At 50.1% G+C, this 18236-nt stretch overlaps 1 protein-coding gene across 7 annotated transcripts in view; it reads right to left on the reverse strand.

Annotated features, from left to right (window-relative positions):
- Nucleotides 1-18236, reverse strand: part of ARRB1 (arrestin beta 1) — a 66752-nt gene that overhangs the window by 13261 nt on the left and 35255 nt on the right. For 4 of the 7 annotated variants that reach the window (XM_090265477.1, XM_090265475.1, XM_090265476.1 and 1 more), the window contains 5 exons: nucleotides 10374-10572; nucleotides 5994-6024; nucleotides 4264-4324; nucleotides 1465-1509; nucleotides 569-765 (listed from right to left, as the gene is read on the reverse strand). In XM_090265477.1, the coding sequence (XP_090121603.1) occupies nucleotides 569-765; nucleotides 1465-1509; nucleotides 4264-4324; nucleotides 5994-6024; nucleotides 10374-10453 (414 nt within the window). In that variant the 5' untranslated portion in view covers nucleotides 10454-10572. Of the gene's footprint in view, nucleotides 1-568; nucleotides 766-1464; nucleotides 1510-4263; nucleotides 4325-5993; nucleotides 6025-8860; nucleotides 8932-10373; nucleotides 10573-18236 lie in introns of those variants that run through there. The other 3 variants (XM_090265494.1, XM_090265499.1, XM_090265487.1) reach the window with 2 other exon arrangements.

Consider the following 18236-nt stretch of genomic DNA (forward strand, 5'->3'; position numbering starts at 1 on the left):
TGTTACCACAGCCACAAAAATCCACTACATTCATGAAGGAGAGGATAAACCATACCGTCTCCCTTTCTCTAACCCTCCAAGAGAGCAAGGAGAGTGTACTTCATCACAGAATCAGAGTCTGAGAAACAGGACATTCCAAAACCCAGCATGTTGGAGTCTTAGAGCAGACAGTTGGCAGAGCAGGGAAATGCACTACTTGCCACCCTTCATCTGTGGGCTGGGCTGAAGCTGGGCAAGTGAGCAGCCAGTCTGAGGGAGGAGACAGCCCTGTAGGGACCCAGGAACAAGAAAGGGCTCCTTTCTCTGTAGTCCCCTATACCCTCTTTTTCCCACCAGGGACCTGGACTCAGGAGGGTCTGAGGAGTGGCTCCGAGGTAAGGGTGACTCCCCTGGCATAGGCCAGAGAAGAGGCACTTACCAGGCAGTGTGACCATGCCCCAGCTCTCCACATACACTGGGAAACTAGTGTATGTGGAGCTGCTGCCCCAGCTGCTCCCCTGGCCTTCCCAGAGGGCTTCCTGTAGGTGGTGTTTTGGAAATGGGGCCCACGGGGCCAGCAGTCACTGACCTCAAAGGTGAACGGGTAGGCATGCTCGCCCAGCTTCTTGATGAGGCGCTCCTGCAGCCGTGTGAGGGGCTTCTTGTCCTCGGGGGCTGGTGGGAAGGACTGCACGTTGGCCACAAACAAGTCCTTGCGGAAGGTCAGGCCCAGGACATCCAGGTCCTCACGGCCATAGCGGAAGGCGCAGGTCAGTGTCACATAGACTGTGGGAGCAGGGGGCACTGAGGAGGGGCTTTGGATGGCACCAAACAAGCCTCCCACAACCACAGCCATAGCCCTGAGACTGACCCAGCTGGAGGCCACAGGTCTGCCCTAAAGTTCCCGTGGAGAGGGCTGCACGGCCCTTGGGACAGGGGCTTTGGGCACCCAGAAGAGCCACCCAGGCCTGGCACCTGCAGGGAGTAGGGGCTGACTGCTGGGTCGGATCTGCGCCTCTCCACCCCCACCACACTTGAGCCAGGGCTTGTGTGAAGCAGCACCGCTGAGTGGTATGCACAGGGCCTGAGGTCATACCCAATCTAACCCCTGCCTCCTCTCTTCCCACTGACCTTGGACAACCCCTTCACCTCCCCAGCAATCAACTGTTTCTTCTGTAAAATGAGAATCTAACTTCTGTCTTGTTTGCAACCCCACCTTGGGATTGTCATTATATATCAATGTGAAAATGCTCAGGGCATTAGAATGGTTCTTCCAAGTGGCATGGAGCAGGGCTGCCCCAGGCTGGAGGAGGCCAGGGTACCTGCCCTGATGTGCGTTGGGGTTGCGGAGAGAAGAGCTGGTGGGGATGGGCGGGGAGAGGCAATATGATTGGCAGCTGTCCTGCCTGGGAGTCAGGGGGGCCCTAGGCTGGATGTCAGAGCAGGTGGAGGAGGCCCCTGGACAGGCTGGGGGCGGGGCCTCACCTCTCCTTTCCTTGAGATACTCGGGATCCACCAGGACCACACCATCTGGAGGAAGGACAGAGAGTTGAGTAAACCCTTCCAACTTGACCTCTCAAACTCCAAAGCCCCGAACACCACGCAAAACCCAAACCCAAACCCTATCCCAACCATCTGTCCGCCCAAAAGCACCATGAGAGAAGTGGGGAGGCCAGCTCTGAGGAGCAGCACCACTGTGCTCCCCTGCCCCCTACCCCAGGCTGGCCTTACAGACCCAGCTGGTGACTTTTGGCAGATTACTTCTGTTTCTTTATCTGGCATAATAATATATGGGTCCAAACCCCCAATTATTGGGTATAATATGGAGTTTAGACGTTCTGAATGGTAGGAAGGCCATCTGGCCCATCTTCCATGTAATCTAACACACTCTGCAGGATTGGGCAGCACCCCATGATCAAACCCATTGCTACCTCTACTAGGAAATGTGAATACTCTCAGTGAGAGGCCAAACAAGGCATAAACAGCCTTCTAATCCTGCACCAAACTTATGAGCAATTTCAGACTTTCCGAGCTCTTGGGCCTGGGATTTGCAGACCCGGGTTTGTGATCCTGTTGTGCCGACCTCATCAGGCTCCTGTGAGGACTGAGTGAGTTAATATATTAAAGCATGAGATGGTGCTTGGCATGGGGACACCATAGAGAATGTCCCAAGGTCTGGCTTTGGGAGGGTAGAGTTCAGCCAGATACAGAGGACATCTTCTCTGCCCAGAACCCTGGGAGGCCAGAAACTCTGATTCACGGATACCCCCTGCCTGACACCCCCAGTCATCTCTGGCCAAACCTGACCCAGTTATGTGCACGGAACAAGCAAAGTTCTCTCTCAGCCCACACCCTAACCCTCCCACCCCAGCCTACGCTGCCACCCACAGCTGACCTCTCAGGGAATCTCAGGTCCTAGGTCCTACCTCAACGCTGGGCAGGTCCCAGGGACAGGCAGTTGGGAAAGTGTCACCCACTCTCAGAGCTTCTGTGCACCTCCCCTCCTTTTACAGAGGTTGTTCCTTCTGTGCCTGGCACCAGGGGCTCAGTGAAAAATCAGTGAGGAGACACCCCAGTGAGGACACTCTTTTCAGCCAGGGGCATCAGTGAAGGCTCCCTGGAGGAGGGAAGCTATAACCAGGTCTTAACGGGCAAGAAAGGATCAGCAAGAGATGATCAAGGCACTACTCTGGGGCCCCCAGAGCCCAGCACAGGGCCTGCCATGAAGTAAGTGCTCTGTAAACACTTACTGAACAGCTCTCTGGGTGCCCTGTGTGCTGGGGGGGGTGGGGGGAGGCTGCTGCCCCTCTCCCAGCCTCAGTGCCACCTCTACTGTGGTTCTTAATAGGCCAGTGGATTGGAAACTACACCGTGAAGGCAGCCACAGGCAAACACTGGGGTGCTGGCCCACAGCCTCCAAGAGGTCAGTTCAGGGAGGAGATGCAAATGGCAGAGGGGACACTGAGCTTCAGAGGACAACAAATGGTGTCCCCAGACACGGCTGGGGAGGAGTAGTGGGGTCATCCTGCTCTGGGCAGGAAAGATGGGATTGGATGGGAGCTGGCCTCTCTGCAGCCTCGGGACTCTGCTCACCTCCGCCCAACCCAGGGACTCCCCAGGTTTCCTATCCTGTCGTCACAAAGGTCTTCCTCTCCGAGAGCTGAAACTGGCTCTGGCCTCTGCTCCCCCTCGGCTCTGTCACCACACACTCAGCCCACTCCTGCCCCACTGGCCCCAGGAAAGCCCCCCGTGGTTTCATGACAGAGGCCACAGTCTCTGTGATTTTTTCCCCAACTACATCCCAGTTTCTTCACCTGGTCTTGGTCTCATGCAGTTTTCAGTGCCTATCTCCCAACCTGTCACCCCTACTGGTCTCGCTTTGGCTTGTTCATGTCTCTCTTTCAAAAAATCACTTAACCTCTCTGGGCCTCATTGTCCCTATATGTGCAACAGGGGTGATTTGGGACCCCCCCTCCCTCCCACAGCTGCGGGAGGAGGCAATGAGAGCAAGCTTTTCAAACGAGAGCTATAGGTCATAGAATCCTAACCAGGGGTGAATGTGCCTCCCAAGGGGACCTTCAGGAATACCTAAAAACATTTTTTGTCATACTGGGATGGCATCTAATGGGTAGAGGCCAGGGACACTGCCATATGCCTACAATGCACAAGAGAGACCCCAGAACAAAGTATTATCCAATCTTACATGCCAGGAGTGCTGAGGTTGAAAAACCCTGAGCTAGAATAAGGCCTTGGACAGGTGCTTCAGCCTCCAGGAGGACCCACATGTCAGCGAGAACAGCCTCCACTTCACAAGCCCCAAGGTTTTCCTTCCATCTCCAGCCCTTGCCATCAGAGGCAGCAGAGCAAAGGTTCTGTAGAGCCAGGCTGCCCGGGTTTGAATCCAGCCTCCTTGACCTACTAGCTCTGTGACCTGGAGCAAGTCACTTAACCTCTCCAGGCCTCATCACCTCATCTGTAACTCAGGGATAATAATAGTAGCTACCCCCAGTGTCTGCTGTCAGCCTTGGGGGGTAGATGCTATCATCGTCCTCATCCTCCTTATTATCAGCAGGATTCCTTCCCTGATTCTCACCTCAATCCTTCTCGCTTAACCCTCAACTAAGGAGAAAGGAGCTGCTCAGCAAATGTTGGCTGATTGAAGTAGGAAGCCTTTCATGCCTCATTCTTGGCTATTCCCAAGCTGCTTCAACACACCCTTCTCTGGAAGGAGCCTGGCCAGCCCCACCTCCCCCATTGTCTTCCTCCCTGGCCTCCGGGACTCACCCACGGGGTCGACGAGGTCGATGTGGTCCACAAAGTCCCGCTTTCCCAGATAGACGGTGAGCTGGGGAGGAGAGGCACAGGGTTACATTAGCAGCTATGGGTCCGGAGAACACACTCCTGAAAAGCCATTGGCCCTTGTCCTGGAGAAAACCTAGGGAGCTGCCCCTGAAACTCCAGACCCATCCCTAACCCTCACTGAAATCCTCACTGGCCTGGGACCTGGGCCCCAGCCTCGATACTGAGAATAACAAACCCTTGTACAATTTTGAAAGCACCTGTTCATTCTAACCTCCTATGGAGAAGTTGCAATCGTTCCCATCTTACAGATGAGGACATGGCCCTGGAAAAATCTCACCGAGCATCTCTGAGGGTGGTGTAGCCACAGCAGCAAAGAGGTCTGCTGAGCAGGAGTTCCAGGCACATTTCTGAGGCCAGAGAAACCGAGAGCAGGGGCACCCATGTAAAGCTCTAAACACCAAGTTCCTCACAGTCCAGCAGAAACCCACTCCTTTGAGGGCAGGTGTTCCCAGCAGAGAGGAACCCACAGCTGGAGCCCCACTAGGTAGCCAGCCTTTAAAGAAGACCCTGAGCTAGAACCCAGAGGGTCATCCTAGACAACTGCCCCTCCACAATCCCTAAATCCTGATGAGTCCCTCCATCATAGCCCTCAGTCCACGCCTTCCTTAGTCAGACTGGCCCTCCTAAAATGCTAATCTAACGATGCTATTCCCATCTGAAAACACTTTAATGGTTCCTCAGTGCTCAGAGGTAAAATGACAAATGGGTTTCATTCCAAATGCCAACTCTGATCGATTGGTAGGAGCTGAGAAGGAACCTAGGATGGAATCCTGGCTCAGCAGGAAAGGTGGCTGGTGATGTTTGCTGTGGAAGCACATGAGGTGCCATGTGCCAGCCCAGGCCAGGCGTCCAAGCCCCTGTGCCTGCCACCAGACCCCCCAGGATCCAACCCTGCAGCCTCCCCGACCTCAGCTCCTCTCCCTCAGCCTCCCTCTGGGCACTCAGATGCAACTACTGTGACCCACCTGCCCCCACACCCTGTGATTTATGTGCAAGCCCAGAATGCCCTTTTCACCCTGCCTTGCTGGGAAACACGCACCAGGCTGGGTCCTGCAGCCCCTGGGTAGCCTTTCATCTCACACCTGCCACTTAAATGGAAATGATCACTCTCTGTGTCTGCCTACCCCGTCTGGCTGTGAGAGTGGCATGGGTTTTGCCTTATTTATCTCAGTATAGCTTACCCCAACCTCCATCTGCCTGCTGGGACTTGGCATGAATGATGTCAGTAATATCTATGTGCTGAACTGGGAGGAAAGCAGGATGGAGCCTGGGGCCTAGAGAAAGCAAGCAAGCGGGACTGGCACTAGGAGTTGCCCCGACCACTTGATGACACCCCGGTTTGGTAGAAGCTCCAGGGGCTTCTCTCACCAGGGGATGCAATGCCCCTGAGGTCCTTGGCACCTACTCTAATGCCTGTACTCACGCTGAAGTCTCTCTGCGATAGGCCATGTACCCACATACCAGAGCAGGGGCTCCCTAAAGTCCAGGAGAGTTGTATTATCCAACCACAAGAACGAATTTCCTGAAGGCTGAGGACTCCTGACAGCCTCGAATGGGGGTGTGCGGGGTCCTGCGTGGTCAGCAGACATGCCCAAGATAGGATATGAGTTTGGAGTCAGGCAGGAGCTGGGGTGCAGCTGGTGTAGACTCACCTTTCCATTTGGGCTTGCCTTCTTGAAAACCCTGTGGCAGGAAAGAGAGGGAAGGCCAGGGTTAGCATTGGCACCCAGGGCAAGTCTCCTGCAGGCCGTCCCTCAGCAGAGCTGAGGACAAGGGGCCTGGAGTGATTCCACAGGCATCTTAAGCCTTCAGAGCTGGGACAGTGCCCAGCATAATCAGATCTCACCATTTCCACCCCCACCCATATCACTCTCATTGCCATTATCACCCTCCTGGGCTCTGGCCGTGGCCCCCTCACTCTATTCTTCAACCAGCAGGTGGAGGGAGTCTCAAGATGTAAATCAGACCGAGCTGCTCATTTGCTCAAACTCCGCCGGGTTCAAACAGAGGACAGGCCTTGGACTGTGTGTCTGCTCTGCCTCCTTTACCTCCCAGCACCACCTCCCCCTTTCCTCCCTCACTCCTGGAGCAGAGCCACAGGGCTTCCCTGTGGCTCCTGCAACACACCAGGGTGTCTCCTGCCTGAGGGCCTTTGCTCTAGTCCTCCCCTCCCCTGGGACGCTCCCAATAGATGGGCTTGCCCAGCTTTACATGATGAGTCTTTGCCCTGGGTCCCGCCCCACACACTGGCTCCTCCTCCAACTCTCCTTTTCCTTTTCCCGCTGCCCTCACCACCTTCTAACCGGCTGCATGATCGCCCAGGACAGTTATGCCTGCCTACTCTGCTAACATGTCAGCTCCACAAGAACTGGCATCTTTGTCTCTCTTCTCCACTGATGGGTCCCAAGTGCCTAGAAGTGTGCACCCAGTAAATGTTCAATAAATGTGTTAATAAATGGCAAGTAGCAAGGACTCAGTAAATGCTAGTTGAGTGGGTGAATGAATGAACCAGGGAAGGAATCAGCGGCTGAGGAACTGAGTCCCAGGGAAAGGAGGGGACATGCCTGTGGCCACACAGCAGGTCGCTGGGTGGAGAGTCAGGCAGAGGCCTGCGGGCCAACTCCCACCAGGGGCTCCCTCTGCCTTCCGGAGCACACTGCAGGACACTGCAGGTCCCTGCCCTCTCTCCCAAGCTGGGTCTGAGTGCCTGAGACCCCCCTCACCGATCCCCCATGGTCAAGACCCAGAAATGCTCAGTAACGTTGGGAGGGAGAGAAGAAAAGTGAAAGAGAGAGAGACCCAGGGGATAAGAAAAGGTGCTGGGTGAGGGAGAGGACAGGAGAGGGACACAGCCCGGCAGCTGTGAAAATAAAAGATGGACTTGGAGGTGAAGAAAGAAACAAATAAAAAAACAAAAAGAGGGACAGAGAAACAGTCACAAGCAGAGACATGGAACAGAGAGGGTGCCAGCAGGCCCACACGCAGCCGAGAGGGATCTCACAGCCCAAATCCTTCCCCAGAAGCCAGAGGACCAGCAGGCAGTCGGGCACAGCAGGGTGAGGCCAACAGTGTCACAGCGACAGTCCTTCCCCAGGAAGAGGAGCGGGAGATGGCTCTGTGTTACCTCCACAGCCCCCCACACACCTACCCCTTGTTCTGGCCAGAGAGACCATGGATGTGCCTGAGCTTGGCTTGCAAAGCAGGGCCTAGCATGTTCCTCCCCCACATCCCCTGGGGTTCTGAGCTTTTCTCCTCATAAATATTTATCAGTGTTTGGAGTGTGAAGATGCCACCGTCAGCTGGAGTGTAATAATTGCTCAAGTGAGAAAAAAATATAGATCACATGGTTTGAACCAGCAGCTACCAAGTTGGGTTGGACCTGCAGAGGAGACCAGAGATCCCCAAAAGGGACAAGTGGCATCCTGGCCACAGGACAGGGCCGGGGACCAGGCTGAAAGAGTGATGATCTAAAAGGGGGAAAGGGAGGGAGGAAGAAAGATAGAAAGGAACCAGCATTTGTTAAGTGCCTAGTTCATTATTTCTCCTATCAGCACTGTAAAATGGGCCCTATATCCCCTTTTTCATAGATAATGAACTAGGGGCTCAGAGAGATGTAGTAACTTGCCCAGGAACACACAGCAAGCAAGAGACAATGTCAAGACTCAGACCCAGTTCTGCCTGTCTGCCACCAGAGCTGGGTACTTTTTATCCAACCTGGCTGCTTTCCTAAAGCAGGTGTTTTCATCGACATCAAGAACAGAAATGAGGGCAAGAGAGGGGAGGGGAGGGGAGGGGAAGAAATGAAGGCGCCGGTAAAGGGGGGAGAAGGCGAATGAAGGTGACCAGGGGCAGGAAGCGTGGCCCCAGCGGGGAATGTTCTGATACTAACTCAATCAGCCCCGAGGGCCACCTCCTCAGGAAGCTGGGACGCTGATGGCTTCCTCAGACAACAACAGCAGCTGCCCATGAGCTGAGAGCATGTTATGCCCTCGTCATGTCTCCACGTATTGTTCCCAAAACACTGCTGACCCTTCAACAATTCCATTTCAGAGATGAGGAAACCGAGGGTCAGACAGGCGAACTGTCGCTACCCTTCCACTCTGTCACACAGCCCAGCCCTCCCTGAAGCAACTCCACCAGCTTCCTGACCCCAAGGGTGTCAGCAAAAAGGCCCCTGTGGGGGTGCTTCCAGGTCACCGGGACCCACCCCACCCCACCCCCACCTGTGTAGCACCACACAGACAGCTTCTGCCCGTCCACTTTGAAGAGCAAGCACAAACACACAAGACCGTGGCCAAAGCCAAACTTTCAGACTGTGGGGTGGTGGCTGGGCCCGGTTTCCTCCCAAGTCCCATCAATGCCCCACCAGCCTGGTTCTCAGAGTCAAAGCCAGGTCCCGCACAGGAAGCACCGGCAGTGTTCAAGCTGACGAAGGCTCACTGGGGACAAGGAACAGAAACCCACCGAGGGTAGCGCCAGAAAAGGAGGAGGGGGTATGAGAAGGCAACAAAAATCTCACGGGAACAATGCGCAGGCAGGATGCACGGGGGATGCAGGCAGGAACAGGGAAGCCATCAGCCTCTCAGACGGTTGCTGTCTCTCTCCACCTCTCCCTCTGGGGCTGCATGTTCTGCCGGCTGCACTGCTCTCTGTGCGGCGGCTCCATTGTCTTTGTGGACCAACTCTCTCTGCTTACTCAGGGCTTTTCTGTTTCTCCATCGTTCTGGCTCGCATCTGGCTCCCACTCTGACCCTCTTTCTACTCTGCCTCTCCCTCAGCTTCCTACGGATAATTGCTAAATGGCCCAATTCCAAAGTCCCAGGAGAGGAATTTCATTGGTCAGTTTTGGTCGGGTGTCCCACACCTGGGCCAATCAGCTCTGCTTAAGAGTGTGTCATGCAGTCCATGACACAGGGGCAAAAAAGAGTCTATAGAGCAATGTTTTTCAAAGCAGGGGCCACAACTTAAAGAACTGCCTCCAGCACTTTGTTGTTGCTGTTTTCATGGAATGGGAGGTAGAAGCATGAGGTGCAGAGAGCAAGAGTATAGTAGATATTTCTATATTTACCGATACTCCATTCCCCGCTAAGCCTGGGCAAATTTCTCCTGCCCTCTGGAGTCAGGCATGCCCACATGGCTTGCTCCAGCCAATGAAATATGAGTAGAAGTGCCACAAGTCATTTCTAGGCAGAGCACTTAAGGGCTGGTACATGATGCCTATACCTGTTGTATTAGTTTTCCTTGGAGCCTTTAACAAATGACCACAAACTTAATGGCTAAAAACAACATAAACTTATCTTACAGTTCTGTAGTTCAGAAGTTTGAAATGTTCTTCACTGGGTCAAAATCAAGACATTGGCAGGGCTATGTTCCTCTCCAGAGGCTCTAGGGGCAAATTCATTTCCTTGCTCTTTCCAGCTTCTAGGGCACCCACATTCCTTGTTGCCAAGCCTTTTCCTCCATCTTCAAAGCCAGCAACAGCAGGATGAGTTCTTATCACACTGAATCAGTCTGACCTCTTCTGCCTCCCTCTTCTACTTTTAAAGAGCCTTATGAATACATTTAGTGCCCTATTTTAAGGTCGACTCATTAGCAACCTTAGCTCCCTCTGCAACTGTAATTCCCCTTGGCCATGTAATATAATACATTCAAAGGTTCCAAGGATTAGGATGTAGACATCTTTTGAGGGGGCCATTCTTCACCCTACCACACCCTCTTTCCTCTGCCACAGAATGCAGCAATGATCTAGATGGGGAAGCCTCCAGCAACCTACAGTCCAGGGCACTCATGCTACATGATAGACTTGTAGCATGAGAGAAAAAGGAAGTTCTAGCACCACTAAGATTTGAGGGTTGTTTGTTATTGCAGCAGATCAGCTTCTCTTGGCTGATACAAAAAGTAAGTATGACTTAATGAAACTTTCACTTTAGGTGAATTGAGTTACAACATTCAATGAACTTCATGCTGCAAATTGTTAAATGTTTAAACACATGCCTAAAACAAATGTGTTCTATCAGTGTCTGCAAACCTACTGGGTCCTGTTTCCTGATTCCATTCCAACAGGGTGGTGCTGCCAGGCAGGCCGGCAGGTCAGCGCTCCATTAACCAGCATGTTGGCTTCTCCGGGGAGCCCCAGTCCCCACCTGCAGCATGGGTACCTGTTGATCAACTTTACACTAATATTCTGCTGCTGCTCTGTGAGCCACCAGTCCTCCCAGTATCCGTTTGTGCCTGTAGGAAGAGACCTGCATCACAAGGGACCCAGAACAAGGTACTTCCATGACAGATTATCCAACAACTAAGAATTTATAACCCTGTGGTACCGCCAAACAATGGAATATTACATAGCAGTGAAATTATACTTCTATCTTTCTTAACATAGGGAAATGCCTATGAATGAATATTAAACAGAATAAATCAGGATTCAAAATAACATATTTGACATGAGCTCAATCTGTACTCAATAAACACTGGAAGAAAAAATGATACAATGGCAATAGTCCTCAAATTGATCTACAGAGTCAATGCAATCCCTATCAGAATTCCCATTGGCTTTTCTTCAGAAATTGGCAAGCTGATCCTAAAATTCAGAGGGAAATACAAAGACCCAGAATAGCCAAAACAACCTTGAAAAAAAAATAGAATGAAGTTAGAGGACTGATACTCCTGAATTCATAACTTACCACAGGCTATAGTAATCAAGACTATATAATACTGGCATGAGGATAGACATATAGATCAATGGAAAAGCATTGAGAATCCAGAAATAAACCCACATATTTATGGTCAATTGACTTTTGACATGGGAACCAAAACAAGTCAATGGGGGAAAAAACAGACTTTCAACAAATGATGCTGGGACAACTGGCTACCCACAGGCTAAAGAATGAAGTTAGATTCCCTACCTCACATTGTGTACTGTACAAAAATTAACTCAAAACTCTTAGAAGAAAACGTGACCTTGAATTGGGCAATGGTTTCTTAAATATGACACCAAAAGCACAGGCAACTAAAGAAAAATATAGATAAAATTGACTTCATCAAAATTAAAAGCGTTTGAGCTGCAAACGTCACTGTCAAGAAAGTAAAAAGACAACCCACAGCCCCAACCGGTGTGGCTCAGTTGGTTGGAGCACAGTCCCATAACCAAAAAGCTGTGGGTTCATTCCCCAGTCTGGGTGCATATGATCCCTGGGTATAGGAGGAAACCAACTGATGTTTCTCTCTCTCTCTCCCTTCCTCTCCCTCTAAAAGCAATGAAAAAATGCCCTCAGCTGAGAATTAAAATATATATATATATATATATATATATATATATATATATATATATATATATACAACCATAGAATGGAGAAAATGTTTTAAAATCATGTAGCTGATAAGAGTCTAGTTCCAGGATACATAAAGACCTTATTTTTATCCAATAATAAATAGGCAAATTACCCCATTAGAAAAAGATAATGGATTTGAATAGACATTTCTCCAAAGAAGATATACAATTGGCCAATAAGCACATGAAATGATGTTCAACATCATTAGTCACTGAGGAAATACAAATCAAAGCCACAGTGAGATACTTCATATCCACTAGAATAGCTATAATTTAAAAAGGATAATAACAAGTGTAGTTAAGGATGTAGGGAAAGTGGACCCTCATATATTGCTGTTGGTAATGTAATGTGGTGGAGTCATTTTGGAAACAGTTTGGCAGTTCATCTAAAAGTTAAACAGAGTTAACATATGACCCAGCAATTCCATTCCTAGGTATATATCCAAGAGAACTGAAAACAGATGTTCATACAAAAATGTGTACATAAATATCCATAGCAGCATTATCCATAATAACCATAAAATATTATAAAGCAAATATCAATCAATTGATGAATGTATTTTTAAATGTGATATATATACACACACATACAATGGAATATTAGTCAGCCACAAAAAGAGATGAAGTACTGATCCATGCTACAACATGGATAAACCTTGAAAATATCAGGTTAAGTGAAAGAAGTCAGTCACAAAAGACCATACATTGTTTGATTCGATTTATATGAAAAGTCCAGAATAGGAAAGTACCTAGAGACAAAAAGTAGATTAGCAGTTGCCAGGGGCTGGTGGGAGAGGGAATGAGAAGTGATTGCTAATGGACAGGAGCTTCTGTCTGGGGTGATGAAAATGTTCTGGACTTAGATAGTGGTGATGGTTATGCAACATTGTGAACAAACTCAAACTGTGACTACTGTGGTCTTTTGCACTAAAATTGTGACTATTATGGCAGCTGAATTATATCTCAAGTTTTAAAAATAAAACTAAAGACAAACTCCCAAAAATGAATGAAAGGAGAGGACATGTGCCTGAATACTAATGGGTTGAAGAAGACTCCCTCCCTCACCCCACCCAACCACCCACTTCTTTATATACTTCTTATTCCATTTTGTACAATAAGTATAAATTGTATTATAAAACTGCCAGAGCTTCCCTAGCAAGACATGTCTCAGGTCTTGGAGAAAGGAGAGTCTGGAAAAAATATTGAAAGTAAAGTAGAGAAATATGGATCCTATAACTCTGAATCCTTTGAAGTTAGAATCTCTGTTTCTGCAATGTTACAATCCAGAGCCCGCATCTCTGCGATTCCCTGGACCCCTCCCCAGGCCTGCAGTGTCAGCTATTAGAACTCTTTGTGTCCTCTGCTCAGACCTCTCCTTTTCCAGGCAGCCTTTCCTTATTTCCCCAAGACTTGAGTTAGGTGCCTCCCAACTACCTCACCCGGTATGTCCCCAGTCACAGCATTTCCCACACTTTGTAATGGTCTGTTTACTCACCCTCTGCTTCACTTATATCACTTCAATGAGAATAGAGCTTTTATCTGTGTTATTGCATGATGCCATACTTACTCAGTAAATAAATATAGGTTGAATGTTGTTGAATAAATGTTCAAAGAGAGAATTAGTCAAAAATGAGTATGGATTAAGTTTAAATAGATGGTAATTGGTAATGATCCTTTTCTCTAGGTAAGCAAATTCTAGGGATCTCTCCTTCTGCCTAGAGTTCTCTTTGGCTATCAGGATCAATGGGCCTTGGGCCTAGGAAATGCTCCACATGGGCACGGCCCCAGCCACCATCAGGCTGAGTCAGAAATATAACCGATATACCCAGAACAGGCATCTGCTCAGCTTTGGCCAACGGCTCTCCCACTTACTTTTCACTTACCCACATTCACGCAGCCCCTACCACTGCCAGGCTCTGGGGGCAGTAAGATAAACAATACATGGTCCCTGCTGACAAAAAACCATGGTATAGGCCGTTAGAGACACCCGCCAAGCACGATGTCCTCCGTGAGCGAGGTGCTGTGCCACGCACTTCACACATGGGATGATATTATATTATTTTCCTGAACATTCCCATTTTTTCAGAGTAGAAACTTGAGACTCGGCGGTCCTAAATAACTTATCCAAGGTCATAAAGCCAGTATTAGGAGAGCAACCCCATGAACGGGCCCCCTATGGGAAATTATTTAGACAAAACACATCTTAACATCAGAAAACTCATCCTGGGGAGACTCTGTGAATGGTGACCCACTACCAGTGACTTGAGAAATCACTGGAAACAGTTCATTCCTCTGGGAACACTGGAAAATCCATGTTGGAGAAAAATGTTGTATTTTTCAACAGTGAATGTGGGAAGACCTTCAAATACTACTGAGTCTTCAGTCAACATCAGAAAACTTATCCAGGAGAGAAACCAGGTACCAGTTCCTGCTCTAAGTGTATCATAAATATTAACTCATTTGTTCCTCCAACAACCTTATAAGGAGGTATCCCCATTTCACAGATGAGGAACCTGAGGCAAAGAGAGTCTAACTAATTTATCTAAGATCTCTCAGGGATAGAACTAGACGTCAGAGCCCAGGTGATCTGCCTCCTGAGATCATACCATTAACCACTCACAATATTCCCTTTTGGGTGGGATTTTGTGGTTCTGTCTGGGAAGTCAAGAAAGACTTCAAGAGAGGATGCAGCAAAGAGGGAGATCCTAAAGAACAGTCATGGTAAAGTGACAGCATTGCAGGAGGAGGCCCAAAGGGAGCAACTGAGTCCCCTGGGAGCCTGGGCAACAGTGGGCAGACTGATGTGGCTAAAGCGTGTCCTGAGCACCAGAGAGGAGCAGAGGGAGGAGGATGGGCCAGAGAATGGTCCCCTGACTGCCAGATAGTCCTGGAGCACCTCCATGCGCTGGGACCTGGGCTAGGTGTGAAGGGTCTTGAATGCCAAGCTAAGGAACTTGGACCATATAGAAGGCAATGGGGAGTCGTGGGCCTTTGGAGGCAGGAAGACTGATTGGCCAGAACTGTATTTTGGAGACAGAGATGCTCCAGATCCCATAACTTTCCCCTACCACTGCCTCTGATGGTGATCGTGGCTTAGCTGGGCAGCATGGGGAGCATGCAAGGGGGCATTAACGCTCAGGTACAGCCGCCCTACATTCTGACCCACTTCCCTGGGTGTGAGAACAGCCATCAGGGAGCAGGAAGGCGTGAGAAGCAGGTGGCCCTGGTGGCAGAGAGGTTTCTAGGGCCCTTATCACATTCTCCCTGGCAGCAGAGTTATTTGTGTACAGGCTTGTCAGCACAGACAGAATTGAACAGTCCTCCCCATGTCAGAACATTGCCTGCCTGTTTACCCACCATTGATGCACCTGCTTCCCAGGACTGCCCAGGAGGAGAAAGGAAGCAGGAAGGCAGGAAATGTCACCCCCATTTCACAGATCTGTGGAGCCCAAGGGAACACAGGGCACGCTGCTTCATTCCCCAAGGGAGGGAAGAGTCTTGTGCTGGGGCCAGGAAACTTGGGCTCAGGCTCAGGCTGGTGTGCTGAGAGCCACAAAGAGGAGAGCCCCAGGCTCCGGGTGCTCCTGTCACATCGTGCGTGGCTCCCTTGGGCCTCTGCAGGCTAGCAGGGCACATGGTGGTGTCTGGCAGGTCTGAGGGGCAAGGCGGTGGATGGCAGGTGGGGGTCTGGCCAAGTCAAGCTCCTGGCCGCTGGCTTCTAGGCAGACAGCATTTCCTCCAGCTTCCTGCTACATTCATGGGTTCACTTTTCTGGCCATGACACATAGTAGTGAAGTTCAGGGAGTGCGGAATGAGGAAGGCTGGGAACCACCGGGTGGCCATGACAAAAGGGAGAGTTTCTTAAAGGAGCATAACCCATTTTCTGGTAACCCAAGAAACTGGAGACTGAAAGTCAGAAGCTAGTGAAAAGTTCACCAAGTGGGCTGGCAGCTGGATACCAAAGAGCCCACAGATGGCCCCTGAACACTCTGCAGCCTTATCTAGGGTGGAAGACAGAAAGTGAAGGCTGCTGGCAGAGGAAAGAGCGTGGACGCTGAAGCAGGCAGACCCTGTTCGAGTCCAGTGTGACCTCGGGTGAGTTTAGCACCCTCTCTGAGGCATCGTTTTCCTGGTCTGGAAAATCGGGGTGATCTCTACCTCATAGGTTGAAGGTATATATGAAGACTTAGTACAAAAAAAAAAAAAAAAAGACTTGGTACCTAGCAGAGAATTGATAAAGGGAAGCTGACATCAGTGGTAGCATAGATCCCCTGTGCCAGCTCTCTGTGCACCCCCCGCTCCAGTGCCCAGGGGAGAGTTCTTGCCAAATGTCCCTCAGGTGAGAGGCCTTGGGGTTGTCAGAGGGGGTGATGTCACCCCTGGGAGAGACAAGGACGCTTTTTTTAGTTGTCTGTCTTCCTCCCAATCTCCAATGAAAAACAACAGTTTTGGGCTAAACTAAACTCCAGATTAGTCCCTCACATTCCAGAAATCTCCAGGGGTAAGCCCCGCTATTCTCTCTTTCTGTACTAGCCTTTCCATCGGTTCTCCCAAATGCAATCCTGTCCATCCTTCCTTCCCAAGGTCACCTCATCCAGGAAGCCTTCCCTACCTGCTACAGCATGCAGCGCCCTGCCCTGACTCCTCTCACTGGAGTCGGGTAGGTTTTGCTTGCTCCTCCCCGCTACCTCCTTCCCTTCTTTCCTCTTTCCATCCATCTTTCCTACTTCCCTCCTTTCTGTACTTCCTTTTACTTTTCCTGTCTCTGGCCTGGTCCTGCTCTTACCTGCAGGAGATGCAGCCCCTCTGCCCTGTTGCCACAGCACCTCCACTCTGAAGCAGGGAGACAGACTCCCCACAAATAAACAAACCGTCCCTCCAAAGCAGGGTGGGGGCGCAGAATGAGGTGATGTGTAACGTGCCCAGCTCAGCGCCAGGAACACCGGAGGCACAGACACACCTGCTCAGCTCCCTCCCTCCCTCCGTCCTGCCTGCAGCCCCTCAGCACCCACAGGGGCCAGCACATGCACTCCTCAAACTGAAACCTTGACAAACTCCAGAGAGCAGGAACCCTCTTCCTTCAGTCGTTCATTTCCCTTGGACAAAATCAGTGCTTAATAAATACTTTGAATGAATGAATAAGCAGGAGCCCAACTCTGAGCTCAAAACTTGGAAAAATAGGACCCAGGCCAAGTGGCAAACGAGGTGGGAAGCCTGGCCACGAGGACGAGTCAGGGCGGCTGGGCAGACATGTCAGTCCTCAGCAGGAGCCCATTAGAGCGGGGCCCAGACACACACAGTCCATGATTCCCCCAGTGGGAAGATTTCATCCAAAGTTTTACTCATTTTGTTTGCCAATTTGAAAATACAAACTTTTAGGAATATAGAATTATATACTTTATCAAGATAGGATACTAATTCAGAAGCATTATATTTTCCCCATTTTCACATTTTCTAAAACATCAGAACAGATCAGTACAGTGGTGCATTTCCAACTCCAGCTCATCAGCCACTGGGGGCTCTACCAGGGGCTGAGAACCCTCTGTGCTCAGGGCCTCTGTAACGACTGACAGCTATGGCCTGAGGTGGCAGCTCCTTCCTAAGAAAACATTCTGGAGGGGAAATCAATGCCTTACATTTAGCCAGATAAGGTGCCCTCAATGTTCTGGAGCTAGCTCATAAGAGCCAACTGTCACATTGTTAGGAACTTTGCAAGCTAGTTGTTAAATGCCATCCTTGCCAGTGGCTCTATACCGGGGGCAAATTTGCCCCCCAGGGGACATTTGGCAATACCTGGAGACTTGGGGGAGGGGTGAGAAGGGGCTACTGGCATCTAGTACAAAGAGACCAGGATCACTGGCTGCACAATACATGAGTTAGCCCCCTCCCAGGCCCCCACAAAGAATCCCCTAATAGTGAGAAATCCTAATCTAAATGTGTAATTGAATTATATTAAAAACAAAGGGAATACATATTCAAAACTTATCACTTACTAATTATTTTACTCAATTTTACTATGTTGATCTTGCTCTGATACGATAATTTAAGTCTATTCATGTATATGGTGGGAGTGCTATATGACGGTGTCTTACTGGCACCTCTTCCCGGCTCCATGTTCAATGATATCACATCAGTCTGTGCAATCCATGGTGGGAGAATTTACACCACAGAAATTGGCAAATGCCACAACCTCCAGCCCCCTTTTCTTCGGGAAGGCCAACTGTTACCACACACCATTGGGTGTAACCCTAAGGAGAAAAGAGAAATTCACAAGGCTGGAGGATGCTGCTATGGTCCAGCCCAGGCAGAGAGCTCAGCACCAGCCTGCTGCTGTACGCCACATGTGGAACAAGGGTCTGAACACAGCCACACACATGAACTCTGGGCATCTCATCCACACACACACACACCACACACACCATACCCACCCCACACCTGTACCTGCAGACACATACCTACAGACACCACACCTACTGCACATATACACACACCACATATCACACACATGACACCACAACCGTATATATACCACACACATACCATGTACACTTCGTACCTCACACTA

This window comes from Furipterus horrens, unplaced genomic scaffold, assembly GCF_987537825.1.
Source record: "Furipterus horrens unplaced genomic scaffold, mFurHor1.1.pri manual_scaffold_2, whole genome shotgun sequence".
Classification (NCBI taxonomy): Eukaryota; Metazoa; Chordata; class Mammalia; order Chiroptera; family Furipteridae; genus Furipterus; species Furipterus horrens.